We start from the raw sequence: 21,057 nt of genomic DNA on the forward strand, positions 1-21,057 counted from the left end.
GGCAGAACAAAGCAAACAGTCAGGTTTATTTGCCTTTATTTGATGTGGTCCTTGGGAAAACATGATGTAAGAGAATTCAACTGTATCAAGATAACAATGCTGCCAGAGTATTTTACAATGACATTACTCATGGAATGTGATTAGAATGGGGTTATTACTTTTTGACCAATCAAATGTCAAATGTGCAAATTCTCTATGTCAGCAATTTAAGACATTTTCAATGTAAGCTTGTAAGCTGATTGAGGAGAGCCAAGATCAGACCTTCCTGTGTTTCTATACACCAGAAAGGTATTGATGAATACCTTCAGTCTCAGATACCTCCTCAGGCCCCATGTTATGCTCAGTAGTTCTCATTTCAACTGTTTGAATGCAGTACTTGTGATGTTTTGCTAGTTCTCATTTCATCTGTTTGAATGCAGTACTTGTGGTGTTATGCTCAGTAGTTCTCATTTCAACTGTTTGAATGCAGTACTTGTGATGTTATGCTCAGTACTTGTGATGTTATGCAGTTCACATTGTTCAGGTTCTGTTCTAATTTGACCGCCCCTCTCTTTGCACACCTGATCCCAAGTAGAGTCGACACTGAATTTGGCTGTCTGACCAAACAGCAGGGAGTCTCTCTATAGTTTGCCAATTCACTGTTCACTGCCAGATCATCCTTGAAACAAATCAAATCACTTTTCAGTGTACAAAGGTACTGGGTCTTTGTTGAATTCAGTGTGTCAACTTCTCTATTCAAGTATCCTGTTGCTTGGAAGGCAAATCAATAATGGTAATTTAAATGGAAACATCACAGTCTTGGTAGGAGGCCATCACTTCTGACCTGCTCTGAAATTCACAGCCCAAGATGGGTTTGCTGGCTCCAAAATGCATGTGGGGGGGAAATCTTGGCTCAGCTCAGCACAGCTCAGCACAATTACAGTGCCCTGGTAAGGAGACGGCATTAGAAATATAGGAGGAGATACACCATCAGCAGTCAAGTAGCCTTTCCTCACGTTTATCAATCTGTAGAAAGTGCAATGTGTGCTGAAAGCTACAATACCATCAGGAGCACTGATAGCAAACATGTCCAATACATCTTGAGGAATCATTACAGTACCACCGGCATACACGTGGCCAGATACACAACAACATGATGGAGTAAGCTGGGAGGCAGGTCATTCATCCTGACTGACCTTCTACATTGGTCATACTTTCACATTGGTCATCTTTTTCACTAAGATTTTTGTGCGTGTATAAAGGGTGCTGGGCAGGTAAAGGTGCGGCCCCATGTTTCAGGTCAGAGGGTTGTAAGCATGGGGTCTAAGGTGCCAAGTTAAAGACAGGTAACATGGTGGCGGACCGTGCGGGCGCACTGCTAGCCTTAGCTGCGGGACTTGAGCTTCATCCAGGGGTTGGTGCCGCGCACCTCGATGGGGGCTTCGCTGGAGAAGATGTGGTCGCACAGCTCGTCTAAGGGCGGCTCAGGGTCGGAGGTGGCAAACTGGGCCGCGTCCTCAATCTCTTTGCGTATCTCCACGTCTATCACCTGAGGAGAGGGAGGAAGGGCACAGATTAGGAATTTAGGAATTTATTTTGGAAAGGGCGAGGATGGATCTCCACAGCAGGCACAATATAGTTTGTTCTGTTGCTCTTGGGAAGTACAATGTTTTTGTGCACACTGTGAAGTGGGGCATTTGATAACTATGCATGCGGAGTTCTTTAATAACTTCTGTGAGGATTCTATTGACGCCACATGGGGCTAGTGTTACTTTAGCTGTGTCCCAAATGGAAAATGAACAGGGGAGCGAGGCATTGAGGCATTTCCAAATCAAATATTTCAAATATTATGAAATGCTGCCTTCTAAGATACCTTCGTTTTGCCGAATTTTGAAGGCAGTGTAGATGTATCCTTCAGGCTTCCTTCAACATCCAAAATTCTATTTAATTGTGAACGGCTATAGCTGAGGTCGAACATTATGTTATTCTGCTTTCTGGTATCCTGGCAACGGTTTTCTGTGTTGCTATCTTGCTAGGCTGTCCGAAACAGAGTTCGTAGCCGGTACCTTGATGCCTGCAACGGCAAGTGACTCGTGAGAGATCAGAAGGCAGCGAGACAGGAGACAGCTGCCCTACGTTTCGGACAGACCCAGAAATGTTCTATTGGAACCCTTGGAGTGTTCTTACCTTGAGCTCCTCCACACTGGCCATGTTGTTGCTGATCAGGCGATCTTTCAGCAGCGAGATGGGGTCACTCTTACTGCGAACCTCCTGGATCTCATCACGTGTGCGGTAGCTGAGGAGAAAGTGCCGGAAGTTTCAAAGAGGAGCATACACAGAGCAAAATAAGCATAGAGGATGGAACTTCAGCTGGGGAGGAAGGCGGTGAAGGAGTCTGGGCCAAAAAGCGTGTTTTTTTGGGGAGAAAAGCTGTGAAGCAGTTTGAGACACAAAGGGAGAAGCAGCCCTGTGAACCTCGGGGTTTGGAAAAGGCAGGCCTGTTTCCTAACACTAGTAGCGCAAGGGACACAAACCACAGGGGGAACTGTCAAAGTCTCCTTCTCACCTGACCCCTGGGTCACTCATACTGTGTCCATGGTAACGATAGGTCTGGAGTTCCATTAGGATGGGACCCTGAAGTAGGAAGTATGGGTGGGAATGTGTGACATTATCATTACATATGTGTGCTACAATAAAACCTTCTGTGATATGCTGAGGATTGTGAAGGATTGTGAATAATACATTTATGATACATTGGGATACACTGCAAAGGCAAAAACAGTCCATGTTTGAACAAGATACTATATATATTATGCTTTGATTATTTGACCTCAAAATAAAGTCAGAAACACAATTATATAACATTGAAAATGGACCATCCCTGACATTGTGACTATTACTGAGCAAAATACAAAGGTCCCCTCAACCCATTGGAGGTCAATTGGAAGAGTTCCTGTTCTGGAAATGTAATGTACTGAAATAACTGGTTAAAGGCTGTGCACTCCGGCCACACACAAGCTTAACCCTCACAGCACTGCGGAGGTGAAGAGTCTGTATGGTCAAGGCCAGCCTCACCTTTCCAGATCTGCAGTGGTCGGCCGCAAACTGTGTTGCTTCTCTCACGCACAACACATCCATGCCATCCACCTACACAAGAATGTACAGATCAGGAGACCATTCCTACATACTATTCATTGATGACAATCTCTTACTCATCCGCCCCTGTCTATTGTTGTGAGGATGCCAGTGATCAGGTGGGCTTCAATTCATTGCGAGGGGTTAAGTCAAATCCACTCCGGCACTTGGTATTCTTGAGTCAATCTGAATCTGATTAAAGCTCACTAATACACTCCTTGAACAAGCAGTGTTCAGAGTGACTCAGTCTGCATGTTACCCTGAGGCCAGGGATGTAGTCGCCTCGCTTGTAGTATTCCGTGCTGGCCGACGCGCGTTCCACTGACGTGCCCATGCCGTACTGGTTATTCTCGCAGATGAAGATGCACGGCAACTTCCACAGGGCCGCCATGTTGAACGACTCGAAGACCTGACCCTGAGACACAGGAAGTAGAAGCTGGACGTTAGAACAACAGGATACAGCGCTGAGGAGGGGTCAGACGACACAGGAAGTAACAGTGGACGTGACAGGAAAAGGCCTCACCTGGTTTGCGGCTCCGTCACCATAGAGTGTGACACACACCTGGTTGTTTCCCTGGTACTGGCACGCCAAGGCCAACCCAGCCCCAAGCGGAACCTTTTTTAAATAAAACAAAAACTCACACTCGTTGTCCAGACCTACTATTAAAGTCTCAAGCTAATTTAAACCCATGGTTGGCTTTAGTTTAGAATAGACATGTTTAACTGTGGGTGTGTGCAACCTAAATTTCCTACAAAGAAAATGGTGTGCTTATTTTTAAAGAGTTGGGCCTTGCACAAAAAGGGATGAAAATAAACTACAATGGTATCAGAATCCCAGAAATCACTTTTCTGGGTCATGCCACACCTGCGCTCCGACAATCCCGTTGCCTCCATAGAAGTTCTTGGTATACATATGCATTGAGCCTCCCTTGCCTTTGGCAATGCCGCCTCTTCGGCCTGAAGAGGAGGTGGAACAAAAAAAAGAACAAGAAATGTACGCCAATTTTTGTCCCTGAGTAGTAATCATGTTCTGACTTTAAATAGATGCAATATAATGGAAGACCAGAAAATATGTAAAGTAAGGGTTGCTTAAATATCACATGTCATCCACTGGAAGGCTCACCAGCATCAATGCTAGTGGGAACAGGCATCTACCTTCACAGCTGGAGTTTCTGACTACTTTCCAGCAGATGAGACTGGCAGCTGTGCTACACTGGGTGCACAATTGAAATGCTCCGTTCTCGGGGCAGAAAAATAGTTTTATTTAGAAAATAGACATGTCTATTCACTGCTATCACGTATGGTGTAGCCAGTTCCATTGCTTACAGTGGAAGCTAATTGTTGCAGCAGACACTCTATGAACGGAACGCTTCAGTCACATGTCTGGTGCAGCCTGCCTCTTAGAGTGTCATGCACCCCCCCCCCCGTACCCCCTAGCTAGGGTACATGTCTCCTGTTGCAAACACACCTGTGAGTTCTGCCAGGATCTCCTTGACGGCCACGCCCCTGGTGAAAGTGTACCCATGAGCACGGTACGCCGTGATCAGGTGATCGTCTGGTGTGATGCCACCCTCGATGCCAACTGCACAGGCTTCCTGTGGCACAAAACAACAACCCAACTATTCCTAGAGTGCATCCTGTCCTAGCACTATGAACAACTGATCGTGCGTAATCTTGCACTTACCACCAGACTATCACCCGTGTCCTTAAGCTGTCATTGGATTCTATTCTAGTAGTGCTTATTGCTGCACTAACATGTCCTAGTCGTACTGTGCCTTGATTGGTCCCTTGTTTATAAGGCGCTTTGGATAAAAGTGTCACCTGAATGACTAAATACAAATGTGAATGTGACTTGGTCACACCAGGAAGAATAACTATGAGGATAACTGTAACTATAACAATATGAGTGACCACCCTGACCAATAATGAGTGTCCATCCTGACCAATGATATGAGTGTCCACCCTGACCATCCTGACCAATGATATGAGTGTCTTCCCTGACCAATGATATGAGTGTCTTCCCTGACCAATGATATGAGTGTCTTCCCTGACCAACGATATGAGTGTCTTCCCTGACCAACGATATGAGTGTCTTCCCTGACCAACCATATGAGTGTCCATCCTGACCAATGAAATGAGTGTCCATCCTGACCAATGATATGAGTGTCTTCCCTGACCAATGATATGAGTGTCCATCCTGACCAACCATATGAGTGTCTTCCCTGAACAACCATATGAGTGTCTTCCCTGACCAATGATATGAGTGTCCATCCTGACCAACCATATGAGTGTCTTCCCTGACCAATGATATGAGTGTCTTCCCTGACCAATGATATGAGTGTCTTCCCTGACCAATGATATGAGTGTCTTCCCTGACCAACGATAAAGAAAGTCTCTCCTCTTGTTGATGAATGTAATGTCTAAAATTTGATGGATTCTGATTGTCAGCGTTTTATTGTTCTTAAAAATCACTCTGAAAGTGATACCTGACGATATCATTCTTCATGACGTTATGTAAGGGATAATGTATAGAACGCCGGTCATTATTGGGAAAATAAGTCCCGACAGGGCGAACCGGACCCCGACGCACCAGCTTCGCCCTGAAGGGACTTATTTTCCCAATAATGACCGGCGTTCTATACATTATCCCACTTATTATACGGCTACTTGCTAAAACGAAAAAATAAACTCCACAATATGTCTCTTTACAATTATTTGTTACCGTTTCGTCGTGGCTTTTGCTGAGAAACAAATAGTTCGCAACACACGCTGAACTTGAATCAAACATTCTTTAAAACACAGCTGATCAACCGTCTGCTTTCACTTTTAAATGAAGTTCCAATGCAAGAAGTGACTGGACTACTTGCGGAGTGATATAAAAAAAACTTAAATCAGCAGCACAAAAAAATGGAGCGTTCTACTAGCATTGTGAAGAGCCGTATAATAATGTCGTATATGTGAGGACGTTGCCATTCGTATTAGCTATAGCGATACGTTTTAGCCGCTATCATTAGAGTTATTGTTGTTGTTGTGAAAGGCCTCTATGCACAGTGTTCCTACTGCTCCTCTAAGCACAGTGTTCCTACTGCTCCTCTAAGCACAGTGTTCCTACTGCTCCTCTAAGCACAGTGTTCCTACTGCTCCTGTTACTCCTGAGAAGGATCCTGCCTTTCCTTGACATGGACATCAGTTCAACAATAAAGCATCATACAGTTGAATTTCCCCTTGGGGATCAATAAAGTATCTATCTATCTATCTATCTATCTATCAGTTGTGTTATCTGAAGTGGGTCAAAGACAGACAATGGCATTGTCTTACCAAGGCTGCCGTGACCCAAATGAGAACAAGCCAGCCCCTGTGTCCTTCTCCTTAAAGGAACCTCACAGCCCCTGTGTCCTTCTCCTTAAAGGAACCTCACAGACAAAGCTACACAAGCATGCAAAAGGGGGACAGATGTGGTCCACAATGACCACATGCGTCAGGAATGTAAACCTCACCTTCCAACAGAAAGAATTTTGAAAAAACACCTCACCTGTCCATCGTACAGGTGGCAAAAGCCGCGGATGATCTTCTGCTTGTAGAGCTGGTCGGCCTTCAGCTCCATACGCCGCATGGTCTGCATGGTCCGGTAGTACTTCAGGCCCTGCTCTCGGGTCAGAACTGCCTTCAGCGCCGGGCCCTGGTCCAAGCGGTGCAGATCGCATTTCTGAGAGAGAAGCGCATAGAAAACACCAGCCAGTAATCAGTAATTAGCAGACCCAGCAGAGTTACAGTTCCATTTACGTTTATTCATTTAGCAGACGCTGTTGTCCAAAGTGACTTACATATGTCAACTATAATGGAAATATATAAGGGATTATATTGTCATATACATATGTCAACTATAATTGACAATATATAAGGGATTACATTGTCCCCGGAGCAACTTGGGGTTAAGTGCCTTGACAATGTAGGTGGAGCAGCTTGGTAAGGTTTTGTTTTTTGTTATCAGGCATTGTGAAGGAACAATGCTGTTATTGCAGGGTACATTTAGCACCATGCACTTCTGAAAAGCCAATCAGTCATATGATATTACCTTGATATTTAGTACAGTGCATCAGTCATGGCCTACTGGTTAGCACTTCGGACTTGTAACCGGAGGGTTGCAGGTTCGAAGCCCGACCAGTAGGCACGGCTGAAGTGCCCTTGAGCAAGGCACCTAACCCCTCCTTGCTCCCCGAGCGCTGCTGTTGTTGCAGGCAGCTCACTGCGCCGGGATTAGTGTGTGCTTCACCTCAATGTGTGTTCACTGTGTGCAGTGTGTTTCACTAATTCACAGATAAGGATAAATGCAGAGAACAAATTTCCCTCAAGGGATCAAAAGAGTATATATACTTATACTTATGTGATATTACCTTGATGTCAAAGGTGGCCTGGGGTGTGAAGTCGGCATAGGATCGAGTCGACACCACCGCCCTGGCGCCCTGCAATAAGAAAACAACAACACAGACTTAAACTGTCCAGGAAAGCGGTCAGACATTGGGTCAAAGGATTGATGCTGAATATAAATAACATAGAGACGTGCATGCATCAGAAAAAAGTGTTAAGTCAAAAGTCTATTCCACAGAGGATCAAGCGTGAAAATCTTTCACAGTAGTGCGGTACACTCAAGTTTGCCTATAATAGACAACTGGATGTGATTTGAGCTCCTCACTGTGGCAATAATATGTGATTTGAGCTCCTCACTGTGGCAATAATGAAATCAACCAGCAATGAAACAAATCAGTCGCGCTACTTCTCTCTAAAATAGACATTTCATACCTAATAACACACCATAATATTGTGTTATACACACATTACAATGTTACTGTAATAACATGGTTTCTATCTGCATGCAGTGTCTCACTGTAGTACAGTGTGGCTCGTGGTGTGCTAATGTACATCCACCCATCCACTGAGAGATATTTCTCTCATGAGCGAGTCCCTCTAATGTCTTATAGCCACGTCCTTCAGTACTAACGGAAGCTGAGAGCTGGTGGGGTGGAGTTGGCAGGTGAGGTGGCGAGGTTAAGTCAGCGAACTCAGACTGGGCAGCCAGGAGCTGATGAATAGCTATCCGCGGGGAAGACTGGGGAGAGAAGGTGGCCAGTCAATCAGGCTCAAGTGGCACCTGTGCAAACACTAGTGCACCAGGGAACACACAAAGGCTGTGGGGTAGCCTATCTCCTACAAGCAACATCAATAACCTACAAACACACTAGTTTCTTACTAAACACAACCGCAATACCAGACTCTACAATCACCAGGGAAGAGACAATGTCTGACAACCTATGCTGTACTAGTCTACCACAGGCCTGACCCATTCAGTTGCATGCAGCATGCCGTGCGCCCATTGTAATTTAATAAATGTCAGAAGTGGCGGGGACCTGAGTGGATGTGGGTGTTGTCTACCAGCAGGCATGCCAAATAGCATCAGAGCTGTGTGTCACTGTGCTCAATCGATTTGAGAGCGGTTACACCAAACTGAAGATACAGACCGCACTGCTGTACATGAAAAGGTACAGCCTCACAAACTGAGCCGCAAGGACGTCTTACCTCTGACACTGTTTGGGCACCCTACAACAGGAGGTGGAAAAGAAAAAGAAAGGGCTTTTTAAAATAAATAAATAAACGGTGAAAAGCAGCTGTCTTTTGCTATAAGTGGGATGGCGTAGTCAGTGACTAATGTTTTTGTCTTGGCAAAGGAAATGTCACATTGGATGATTCAAGGTAATATGGCAGAAACAGACAGACTTTAGAAGGGAGTTGGCAGACTGACAATCAGAGGATTATCCCAGAAATAGACACACGGCAGTTACCAACAAACAGCGTGAACGTAACTTCAACTTTATTTCCAAATTACTGAGTGCAACAAGTTCATCAGCAACTGAAACTCATAAAGCGACTAATTATTTGTGATTATAAGACACATAATGAGGCAAAACTCGATAGAGCAGAGAGCCGGACGCACACGTATGGGTAATTGCTCAGGGCAGGGCGCAACCAAATAACGCGCAATGTCACCATGAAACGATTACGCACGACTGAAATATGAGCAAAGATGCGATAAATCGGAAATCTGAATCCTACATACATTTCTTTTCATCTGTTTGTTTGATGAAATACCAGTGCGATAAAAGGACGCACTTGCTGTTATCTTTGGCAACCAGAAGACTAGGTCAGGCCTTTTATGAAAGGTCAACATATTTTTATGTTAACAATTTGTGTTAGCATACAGTTGCATGTTATATGAGAATTACATAAATATACCCACATTTTTGCTGGCGGTTCCTCTAAACACGTTTGAAATAATTGTCAGCATATTCTGCATACTACCGGTGACACCACCCGCAAGCTAACTGTCTATGGTCCCGTTAGATGCATAGGAAGTTGGCGACAATGATCCACAACTACAATCGGAACTAGGCAGAGAAATACTTCCGGTGTCTTGGGTGGAGAAGAAGGTGGGGCATGCATGTGGCAGAGAGACATCACAGCCTATGATAGTAGTGCAAGCTGTAGTGAAGCAGGATGATTTGTCAGCTCAGTGTGAAGTTTCTGTCCATTATTTAAATGGTGGATTCAAATTACAATAATTATCTCAATATTCTGAAGGAATCTGACTCAAATGGGGAAGCTTAAATTACATACATCTGTTCTGGCTATCTGCCTCACATTGTTATTAATACATTACCATTGCACTGAACTGCCTTGCACTATTTATATTCACTATATTTATATTTAATTCTCAGTCTGTTCTGATATTGCACTACTCCTACCCTCTCTCTCAATTGTATATTGTTCCTGTGCCTGTTGAGGTGTCAACGACCATGGCAACCTTGACAGGGACAAGTTGCACTGCCCTATCCCTCCCATAATGTTCTATTTATTGCAAATGTACTGTAATTATACTTATACATAAGCATATTCTCCTGCTCTTCATTCCATTCTTACTGTTCTGCTTTGTATTCTTTTTTGTTTTTTATTCTTATATGTTAAGGGAGTGTTAAGTGAGTGTTGTATTTTGAGAGCAAAGATTAACCTGAGTCAAATCCCTTGTTTGTTTACGCAAACCTGGTCAATAAAGCTGATTCTGATACCTTTCAAGATCCCAGCTTGTTGTGTGCTGGCCAATTTATGAAGGACAGCCACTGAATTGGGCTGGAGTGAATTAGGTTTATATTCATTAAAAAACAAGAAAAATTTATTCTAAAATCTTTCTTTCTTTCTGTCTGTCCTCCCTAGCTTTACTGAGGCCCACAAAGAAAACATGTCTAACTCTTCTTTAGTCCCTTTGACATGGAAAACTACTTAACTGAGCAACGAATAAAGTCATATTGATGAAAGAAAGAAAGAATCATTTTAAAATTTAGAAACACAGAAGAAGGGGACTTTTAATTTGGATTGTGCCCTTATCTGTATCGCCAGCTTTTAACAGGTGTCCACTACCTGGATAGTTCTCTCCGTGTTAGACAAAGCAGGCTCTAGTGACCACAGATACAATGCGAATCCAATACAGTAATGTTACTAAATGTTTCGTTTTGGCTCTCTTCATGTGTTTAGAATGTACTCTGTGTGAAAATAAGGTTTCAAAAGCAAAGCGCTGCAAAGGGGCCCAGCCTAAGGATAAGATTGGGTACCCAAGCACGGCTAAAAGTGAGTCATTTTTTCCCATGTTGACAATGGTAGTTATGGTGTGTATGAATTCTACTGGTTAATAATTTATAAGGTGTTGTGAAGGATGTTTTATTGTGGTATGTTTTATTATCTCATGTTTAATCAAAAAAGTGGGTATTACTGGCTTTCATGAACAAGTGTACACACTGATGTAAGTATGGACTATACAATACAAAAATACCTTTTAGGTTTTACAGTTGTAGTGCATAACTCTGTGTCATAGTCTCCAAGACCGCACCCGGTTGGGAAGGGACTGCTGTTGTTGACGGGCAATTTAAAACAATCAAACTGGCCGATTATCTTGGGAAATACTTAATTCTCCTCTTCTATCCACTGGATTTGTGAGTAAATTATTTTTTAAGTCTAAAACCGAACATCAAATCACAACAACCACCACAACTATAACTACTAATAGTCTACTACTAGTAATACTACTACTAATAATAATAATAGAAGACATTGAGATTGATCATAATAATTTGCACCTACCTTTCTCTACTCGGCGGATGTATGAAAGCACATTTGTCTGCCCCACGGAAATCACGGCCTTCAGTGACCGCGTAGAAGACTTCCGTGCCATCAGCACTGAGATTGTGGCCTGCTCTGTGGACTCACCGGTTGCTCACATGGCCTGGTAACACCTTCCAACTCACCTTTCCATACGTTATGCTCTCAGAACTAATGATGATATCCAACGTGCATTAGCTAATGTTAATGTAGAGGTTTCATTTTCAGACATGTCTGTTTTAGTTTTCTCCTTTACATGTGGTCATTTAACCGGCTTAATCACAGCAATGATCCATGTGCTTGGCTTTGCTAATGCTAGTCAATAACCAGTCAATGGTCCATAGTCACAGGAGTATTTATGAGAAATCATCTCTCCTCACTATATGGCACACTTTTGCTGATTCAGATTAATACCACACAACTCTCTCTCTCTCTGGGTCTCCACAGGGCCAGCACACCCAGGAAACAGGGGGGACTGGGGCCTGTGACGTTCCCCTTGTTGTCAGATGTAACGCATCAAATTTCTAAGGACTACGGAGTGTATTTGGAAGAACGTGGACACACACTAAGGTGCAGAAAGAATATGTCCTGGTACTGAATTTAAGTGTCAGGTTTTGCTTGGTACAAATGTCCAACAAGGAATTCTCAGAATACTTTCAGGAGAGGAACAACAACACTCAGAAAGAGATGCAGACATGTAGTGCGTCTGCTAAATGATAAATAAATTCTCTTTCATTTTTTCAAAGAACGTAGTTTCTGGAAGTAAGGCAGAAGGCATACATTACTTTCCTATTAGGGTGAAAGCCAGTGTCTTCTCTGAGGAAGTTTACTGTATATTAACCAAAAACACAAACCTGCCTCTTATTCATATATGAAGCAGCTTTAACAACATTCCCTATGTGTCACTTCCTCCCTGTAGCTTTAACAACATTCCCTATTTGTCATTTCCTCCCTGTAGAGGTCTGTTCATCATCGATGGAAAAGGGGTTCTGAGGCAGGTGACTATCAATGACCCTCCCGTTGGGCGCTCTGTGGACGAGACGCTGCGGCTGGTACAAGCCCTCCAGCACACGGACGAGCACGGGGAAGGTAAAGAGTCTCCCAGAGTGCAAAACAAGGGTTCATACGATCAGGTGTCCTCAGCAGTCTGGCTTGCTTTTTTACTTATCTAAATGCGAGCGAGTGATAACAAAACTCTCTCTTTTTCTCAGTGTGTCCTGCAGGCTGGAAACCGGGCAGTAAAACGGTAACTTTAAAAGTGCCCTGAGCATGGACACATGCATGTCACCGGTCAGTCTAGGCTGCATTACCATACATTTATTTACATCATGAATAACCAACCAGAAGTGTTCAGTCTGCCCTCCTTGTTATATATTTCTATTCACCTCTCTCATCACTACGGTGATACACTGCGTAGTTCTCCACACAGCAAAGCCCAAGCTATAGTTCCTAGATACCTTTCCTGATACAGTTAGTGCTATGCATGTTCATTCTTTAAGATAAATGTAAGCCATTTAGGTCATGTCATTCTGTTCCAACTAGATAAAGCCTGAGGAAGCTCAGAGAGAGTGGTGGCCAAGAGAGGAGTTGTAAGTCAGGAGATTTCCTTCTTCAATTTCTGATGAGAGGGCCGCATATGACCCTGTCCTGGCCCGATTCCTTTATATGTATTTATTTGATCCGTGTCAATGTTATCATGGCCATATGGGACGTCCCCTATTTGTGTAACCACTCACACGTTATCATACCAACTATTTTAACCCCTCACACCTTATCATATCAACTATTTTAACCACTCACACCTTATCATATTAACTATTTTAACCACTTACACCTTATCATATCAACTATTTTAACCACTCACACCTTATCATATCAACTATTTTTAACCCCTCACACCTTTTCATATCAACTATTTTAACCCCTCACACCTTATCATATTAACTATTTTAACCACTCACACGTTATCATACCAACTATTTTAACCCCTCACACCTTATCATATCAACTATTTTAACCACTCACACCTTATCATACCAACTATTTTAACCCCTCACACCTTATCATATCAACTATTTTAACCACTCACACCTTATCATATCAACTATTTTAACCACTCACACCTTATCATATCAACTATTTTTAACCACTCTGAGGTTACAGTGAAAACTGATTATGTTGTCTGCATGTTGATGCGCTCTCAAGTGTTCCTGTTTCATACTCATTACAGGTAAATGACACATCACTTTGGGAAGCTAATGTTTTGTGAACAGTGGCGAACCGGAAGCAAGACACAGCTCCTCGTTTTAAACATTGAAAAATTACATATAAAGTTAACAAATAATGCCTTCTTTTCTGGACTCTGTTGCATTCTAATAATTGGTTTTACTGAGAGAGCAATTGGCATTTCAGTCAGTTGAAAGGGTACAGCCAATGGTGTTTATTTTCTGACTTACAAACACATTACACTGTCAATGAGAATGAATAACAAATGTAACGATAGAAAAGTAAAAACAAAGCAAAACACAAAATAATGACAACTTGTGCGTTTCACTTCCATTTTAAGACAAGGATGACAAAGAAGTGTGACTTTTACAGTTGTATAACGTATGTAGTGCAAAAAGGACAAAAGAAATAGGCAGAACCTTTTCCATACATCATTTAGAACACTGTGATTCTGGAACTACCACAGATTGCAGCTGCCAATGTCAATCAATCTGATAATCTCTTTGGTAAAAAAAAAAAGAGTACGCGTGAAGGGTGAAGGTAGTTTGTAAGTGCACATGTAAGAACAAGGTAACTGTTCAGGACACACTTCAACAGAGACATTACATTTTAGATAGCAATGCCCAAAGCAATATGATAAAATTGTGGAAAAGCAGCTACATTGTAACAGACCGTTACAAACAGGAAACAGAATACAAAGACAGAGCCGAACATGTCTGTGTAATATGCGTAGAGTCAAAGTCAGTCTTTTTGATCATCACCATAATAAAATCTCACACTCCCTTTGAGTAAACCCCATGTGTCTTTAGTACACACATACAACTTTGTAAATATAAAATCTGTAATGATACAATAACTGCATGCATATATATTCTCTCTCATTATTTCATTCTCAATCAGTCACACACACATTCACACACAAAAACCAAAGCCACTAGTGCTTATACAGTTTTGGCAGGTGGAAGTATCGAAAACGTGTAAGGCATTGACAAGGGATTCCTCCTTGCATTTAGGCCTGACCTGTAATCGTCGGATTTAGGCCTGACCCCTCGTCGTCTGATTTAGGCCTGACCCCTCATTGTCTCATCAAAGTGCCTCTTGCCATCCAGGTACAGCATGGACTCTGCAAGAAAAAAGAGCCACGTGGTCATGGTCATTCAACTGCTCCACCATTTGATCTACCAAGACACCTCCATCCCCAAAGCCAAAAACCCAGAACATGAATATGCGGGCTCACCTCCGTAGCTTCGGGGCACTACGGCAGGTACTTCCTTGTCCACTCTGAAGGTGAAGTGGAACACATTGGTAGTGTTGTGTTGCCCAGTCAAGGGGTCAAGCACCTCTGTGTGCACTCTGAGCTGGATGTACTGGTCTTGTGTGTAACACACCTAACAACACCAAACAATGGTCAATCTGCTAAATAGTCTGCTAGAACAGAACATGGTCCAGTATGCATACGTGGACAAACACACATACACATACACAGATAAAATAAATCAATCATAATAAATCATTCAGGAGTTCCAGGTGCTGTGTTTGCACTGAGTGAGTTGTGGTATAAATGAGGCAACTTTTTATAATTAGCCTGACGGAAAAAAAACACTTACATCTTTACACATCTCCCAACTACAAAACCTACCAGGGGGCTGCTGATAGGCTTGAAGCCCAGGCTGTGCGGAGATCTGAAGGCTTAGGGTCTTAACTATTAGCTCACCTGGGAGGAGAGCATCAGCAGTGAGCCAATCTCAACGGGCTTCTGGAACAGAATATCGTCCACTGCAACCAGGGTGGGTCGACAGCCCCTGCGATACCGGTCATAAAAAAAGCAAGGCAGGGCCATTTGATTTGCATAGCACATTTTGTACCACGGCACTTCTAGAGGAGGGATGGTCAAGTGGCTAGTGCTGGAATAAACCAAGTGCAAGGAGTCCTCACACTTACCCAAACGCACAGGCGTTGGCCCAGCCCAGCTCATAGGCTTTCCTCATCAAGAAGCCACCGAATATGCGGTTGAATATGTTCCTCTCCTGAGGACGGAGAGAAGCAGAAAAAAGACACATCATGAATCAAAGTCAATCGTCATATACTGCCCAGTGCTACATCCTTCCACTTCCTCTGTCCTTCTATATATATATAAGTATATATACTCTTTTGATCCCGTGAGGGAAATTTGGTCTCTGCATTTATCCCAATCGGTGAATTAGTGAAACACAAACAGCACACAGTGAACACACAGTGAGGTGAAGCACACACTAATCCCGGCGCAGTGAGCTGCCTGCTACATCGGCGGCGCTCGGGGAGCAGTGAGGGGTTAGGTGCCTTGCTCAAGGGCACTTCAGCCGCGGCCCACTGGTCGGGGCTCGAACCGGCAACCCTCCGGTTACAAGTCCAGAGTGCTAACCAGTGGGCCACGGCTGCCCGTTCTGACCTCCATCGTGAGCATCAACTCATCTTGCCCTTGATGTACGGGGCTCTAGCTCCTCCAGCACCTCTCTGTGGATGTGTCTGCTCACCTGAGGATGGCAGATCTCCAGACCCTTCATCTTGGCATCCTCCATCCACACGGAGTTCGGTGGCAGCTTTCGACTCCTGAAGCTAACAGTCCTTTTGTAGTGGAGCGGAGAAAAACAGATGCCAGCCACTTTTAATTTCAGCGTATACACAATCTCTCTCCAAACATATCTATCTATCTGTGTGTGTGTGTGTGTGAGAGAGTGTGAGTGTGAGTGTGTGTGTGTGTGTGTGTGTGTATATATGTATGTGTGTATGTGTGTGTGTGTGAGTGTAACTGTGTGTGTATGTATGTGTGTGTGAGTGGGTGTGTGTGTGTACATGTGTGTATGTGTGTGTCCAGGAATCCTACTGAGTATCCAGTGTGTTCAGGAACAAGCTGTGTATGAGAGTCCTCTCATCTGCGGTGGGCGCCACCTTCAGGAGAGATGCTTTACTCAGCTCCTTCCGTCGATTCTTGTTTACTAGACATTTAACAGTGCAGTGCAGGACAGGTAAATAATTCACATTAACAGGGCACAGACAACGTCATGATCAGAATGCATTAACATGCAACATACTTACATTCTCCATTTCGAAAATCTTCCTCTTCTTTCGGCCCCTCTGCTTTTAGTGGGTTCACAAAAGCTGCCCTAAGAAGACAGGGACCAAGTTTCAAAAAACACGCTAATCTCATTTACAGTGTACAGAAACTGCCTGTGTAATCAAGATGTACCTTTTAATTTAGACTGTGTAATCATGATGTACCAAGATGTACCTTTTAATTGACACTGTGTAATCATGATGTACCTTTTAATTGACACTGTGTAATCATGATGTACCTTTTAATTGAGACTGTGTAATCATGATGTGCAATCATGATGTACCTTTTAATTGAGACTGTGCAATCATGATGTACCTTTTAATTGAGACTGTGTAATCATGATGTACCTTTTAATTGAGACTATGCAATCATGATGTACCTTTTAATTGAGACAGTGTAATCATGATGTACTTTTTAATTGAGACTGTAATCATGATGTACCTTTTATTTTCCGGATCTCGGGCGACCATGACAAATGTGGCGTCTAGCACTGGGCTGTAAGCTCCTTCGTGGAACTGACGAAACAGTACAAAAATGACACAGCTGAACTGACGAAACAGTACAAAAATGACACAGCTGAACAGACGAAACAGTACAAAAATGACACAGCTGAACTGCTGATGCGCAGATGTTCATGTAATACTCTCGTGCTTGAGGAGGAGGAGGAAGAGCAGACGGTGTACCTGGGACATGTGCATCTTGGCCTCTATAGAGGTTTTCCCCACCCATGTGACATTGCCGGTAAACTTGATATCGCAGTCAGGGTAGATGATATTTTTCCTCATATCTGCAAGGAAAATATGCAAGTCTTCAACAAGCAAAACTTTGAATTTCAGCACATAAAATAACCAGTACCAGACATCTGAATACACTAAAATAATATTATTAACAATCAGCATTATAAACAATCTCAACATTATCAAGCATGTTGCATCTTTGTTTGAGACATTTTTGTACCCATAATAATCTTTGCTTTCAAGACAATCGTGTGCTATTAACCTACCAATCTTGTCCACCAGGGCGGTGACGATGGACAGTGGTGACCGCTGCAGTTCCTTGTTCCATGTGTGAGAGTAGCAGATAAGCACTAGGCACACGGTCAGAGATAGGGAAATAGGGTGAGTCTTACTGGGGAAGAGGTCAAGCGCTTCATAAACAATGTCATACTAGGTGATTAGATGATCAAACTGAAGACTGTTAATTGCTGTGTGACGTGGCAGATAGCATAATGCTGTGCATTGGTTATGCTTGTACTGTACCTGCTAAACTATCCAGATCTTCCAGGATCCGACCAAACCTGCAAAGAGTAGACTACAGCTCAAGTGTGGCTCAAGAGAACAGACACAAACTAATAATAGCAACTGTTCCCCCTGACTCTCAAAAACCTAGTTTCCTAGACAACCATTTAGTGGTCATTTAGCAGGTGCCATAAGGTCAGCACGCTGCTCGCCAGGTTTAGCCTTAGCTTAACTGCACCACTCTGCAGACCATGCTTTACTGAACCAGACATTATATTATTTGCCTTGCCCTTTTCAAGAGTCCGGTACCTGACACTGTTGTGGTAATTGAGGTATTTCTCGCGGATGGTGGGGTCAGAGCCAAGTGGGAGGTAGGCTTCAGTGTAACTGTCCTTGGCAGTTTTAACCGGCAGATCGTCCTGACTCTTCGCCAGCAGGGAGCTCAGCGAGGTCCGCTCCTCCATCGCTTGCTGATGGTCACTATGGAGACAGTATCATAATGACGGCAACAGCAAATATCCATTTTGATTTAATACCCCCCCCCCCCCCCACACACACACACACACACACACACATCCAAACCAAAGGATTCGATTTGTAGAATTATGATGAGACCTATATAATACCATGTGGGATAAGACTGATATCTTACCTCCAGTTGGTGGATGCTCCCACAATTTCCCTAAGCCTGTTTCTGACTGAAAATGTAGACAAAACATGTATATGACAATTAGCCAAATGCATTACTATGATGAAATATTCAAACAGAATTAAAGTATAGCCCAATTGAAAGGGTTAAGGGGAAAAAAGCATTCCACATGGTCTCAGGGATAGAGGCCTCTTGACAGAAAAAAGAGCTTGATCAACAGTGTGCCTCAAAAACAAGCACGATAAAGAAATGCAGACTACAAGCCATAAACCGACACGCGACAATACCATCATACAGCAGAGGGGGAAAAGAAATTAGGCAGCAAGAGACACCTGATGTAAAATAACAGCCTGTTAAAAGTAGTGAAAGCCGTGACTATCACAGGTAGGCCTATATCTACAGACAAAACAGACAGAAAGCAAGGTTACTCAATAATAGAGAATGGGCGCGAGTTTAAAAGAAATTCTAGAGGAAAGGTGTCTCCCACTTCTCCTGAGTGTGTGGTGGTTTAACCTGGTAACAGTGAGCATTAGAAAGACTGCAAGAGTGCCATCACGAAGAAGCTCCATGCTGATAGACATTAGAAGATTATCATAGATTTTATTTTACCAACACACCATTGGATACAAGCCAATCTCTATTTCCTGTTGAGAAACCAAATTGATGTTTTAATTAAACCCTTATTAGTCTGGTAAGGTCTAATATGTTACAATGTTAGCTGTAACTGTAACTGAATCCCTGTTAAATCATTGGACTTCTTTCTAGGATTAGCCTGCTTTCCCCAGTGAGACAATTTACCATACCCTCATTCACGTCAGGGGCCTTTCCTTGATGACATGATGAACTGATGCAGAACGTCCTGCTTGACAGGGACACGGCTGACCTCAAGGCTACTAGTCTGTGGAAGGAACAGAAACATGAGTCGACCGACCCCAAATGACAGCTGAGTATGCCAAATAAGATTTGGTCATCAACGCTACATAGAACATACAGCGGGTCTGACTAAGCAGTTCGTCACGCTCATCCAAATGGACACTGTAACTGCAGACCAACTACAAAACAGTCTAGCTTATTGTATTAGATTAGTCACAGCTAGCCAAGTTTTTCCAAACTTGCAGGCTCACCCACCCACCCATCCTGGCGACTCACTCACTCATCACTAGCTCACAATTAGATGTGTAGGCACTTACCTTGATGCTAACATATCTGTGGCGTATGTGTGAGTGTATCGTTTTGAGACTGATTACAATAAAAGAGGTTCACAGCATTAAATATCTGAGCAATCCAGTATTCCTACTACACTGAACGCGCGGACGAAATTGGATGGATGGCAGGGTATGTTGAATGTAGATAGATACCAGTAGATACTTCCTAGTGTACACTGCTACTGCGTCGATGACGTGACGTTCTAAACCACGTTCTAAACCATATTGTATCGAATAGAAGCGCAAGTATTTTCCTGAAGAAATTGAGCCTAAAATAGCAAAAGGAGCTGCGCGTAGGCTGCTGCTCTCTTCCACAAGGACACGTTGATGAAATAGAGTGGTGTGGAGCTCTGCCAGTGAACCGTCACACTGACACGTGTTAAAAAAAAACAGTCGGCAATTCCTAATAACTTGTTAAAGGCACGCTGCAGCCAGGCCAGGGGCAACTCTACGTCTGTACGTACGTACGTCTACGGGCAGAGAGGGGGTTTGGCCAAGTGGCGCCATGTTGGATACTAACGTTAGATGACTCTACAGCGTAACCCTGTGGGGTGAATATGTTATGTTGAAATAAATCGCTTATTTTCACAATTAACAGGCATATAAATGTTATCAACGTTTGTCAATGTGTAAAAGTCCCTTACAGAGAAATATTGGTCTCCAATATGGCGTCCGTTCGATTCCCTAGTTGGCCAAACTATCTACGGCTCTGCCTTGTGTAATACATCAGCACACCCGTGTGGCCAAAACGATTGCGGATTACTTTTCTTTTTTGAGCAAATTCGGTCGAACACGGACAGCTTCTACAAAAGACAACTTCTTAACCTAAGCTAAGCCTATATACCCTAATGTCTAGGCCTAGTATTTGTTATTTATTTATTCAAATCTTCCTCTGTTTCAAATCATCCTCATCCCTTTACTTTCCATTTTTCTTCCTCTTTCATTTACATCACTTAGGCCTAAAAAGACTTGACGTGTGGAAACAACATTGATTTTACAACACGGAATTGAATCAAATGGAGTCGGTCTTATGTGAGTAATGTAATGTGACTTCAAAGGCTAACAAACTTTTAATAATTTACCAACCAGGCAAGAAAGCGCACTGCAGCAAACCTTTAGCCTACTGAACATTTTTTTAGGTGAAATAGGGTTTGTGCATTGTCTACTGTGGAAGAATTTTTAGCTTAAAGGTCTGTAAGAACTGAGTCTGAAATAAGGTTTGTCTTTCTTGTTAGTAGTTTATTCATCTCTGCGCAGAGAGGTCTCATATGCATCAGGCAATCAGGATACAGAGACCTCTGTGCACACAACCTACTGTCGTTAAAAGTG

General features: G+C 43.1%; 3 protein-coding genes across 5 annotated transcripts; 1 reads left to right on the forward strand and 2 right to left on the reverse strand.

The window, feature by feature from the left end:
- Window positions 1–19: 19 nt before the first annotated feature.
- Window positions 20–9,500, reverse strand: pdha1b (pyruvate dehydrogenase E1 subunit alpha 1b). Of its 2 annotated transcripts, XM_076290106.1 has the most exons (12): window positions 9,407–9,500; window positions 8,689–8,709; window positions 7,509–7,577; window positions 6,647–6,820; window positions 4,583–4,709; window positions 3,980–4,071; window positions 3,638–3,730; window positions 3,374–3,529; window positions 3,055–3,126; window positions 2,546–2,613; window positions 2,167–2,275; window positions 20–1,528 (listed from the first exon to the last, which is right to left on the reverse strand). In XM_076290106.1, the coding sequence occupies exons 1-12, from the start codon at window positions 9,461–9,463 to the stop codon at window positions 1,364–1,366; spliced, it is 1,203 nt and encodes a 400-aa protein (XP_076146221.1). In that variant the 5' UTR covers window positions 9,464–9,500; the 3' UTR covers window positions 20–1,363. The 2 variants fall into 2 exon arrangements, with proteins under 2 accessions (XP_076146221.1, XP_076146222.1); XM_076290107.1 differs by lacking the exon at window positions 8,689–8,709.
- Window positions 9,501–10,685: 1,185 nt separating this feature from the next.
- LOC143131822 (peroxiredoxin-2-like) lies at window positions 10,686–12,909 on the forward strand. The gene is made up of 7 exons (XM_076291410.1): window positions 10,686–10,788; window positions 11,033–11,150; window positions 11,327–11,443; window positions 11,764–11,886; window positions 12,275–12,405; window positions 12,528–12,562; window positions 12,859–12,909. Exons 1-7 carry the CDS (start codon window positions 10,686–10,688, stop codon window positions 12,907–12,909), a joined length of 678 nt encoding a protein of 225 aa, XP_076147525.1.
- Window positions 12,910–13,732: 823 nt separating this feature from the next.
- Window positions 13,733–19,974, reverse strand: acot9.1 (acyl-CoA thioesterase 9, tandem duplicate 1). 2 transcript variants are annotated; one of them, XM_076290104.1, is made up of 16 exons: window positions 19,714–19,974; window positions 19,327–19,421; window positions 19,141–19,167; window positions 18,527–18,572; window positions 18,184–18,354; window positions 17,896–17,933; window positions 17,640–17,723; window positions 17,320–17,423; window positions 17,078–17,151; window positions 16,618–16,685; window positions 16,406–16,517; window positions 16,056–16,146; window positions 15,484–15,569; window positions 15,257–15,344; window positions 14,780–14,930; window positions 13,733–14,665 (listed from the first exon to the last, which is right to left on the reverse strand). In XM_076290104.1, the coding sequence occupies exons 1-16, from the start codon at window positions 19,725–19,727 to the stop codon at window positions 14,604–14,606; spliced, it is 1,311 nt and encodes a 436-aa protein (XP_076146219.1). In that variant the 5' UTR covers window positions 19,728–19,974; the 3' UTR covers window positions 13,733–14,603. The 2 variants fall into 2 exon arrangements, with proteins under 2 accessions (XP_076146219.1, XP_076146220.1); XM_076290105.1 differs by lacking the exon at window positions 19,141–19,167.
- Window positions 19,975–21,057: the final 1,083 nt, after the last annotated feature.

Source organism: Alosa pseudoharengus, unplaced genomic scaffold, assembly GCF_046254945.1.
Source record: "Alosa pseudoharengus isolate Yale_2024_CS ecotype anadromous, Long Island Sound unplaced genomic scaffold, YU_APseudo_1.1 YU_APseudo_1.1_scf_18, whole genome shotgun sequence".
NCBI classification, from domain to species: domain Eukaryota; kingdom Metazoa; phylum Chordata; class Actinopteri; order Clupeiformes; family Clupeidae; genus Alosa; species Alosa pseudoharengus.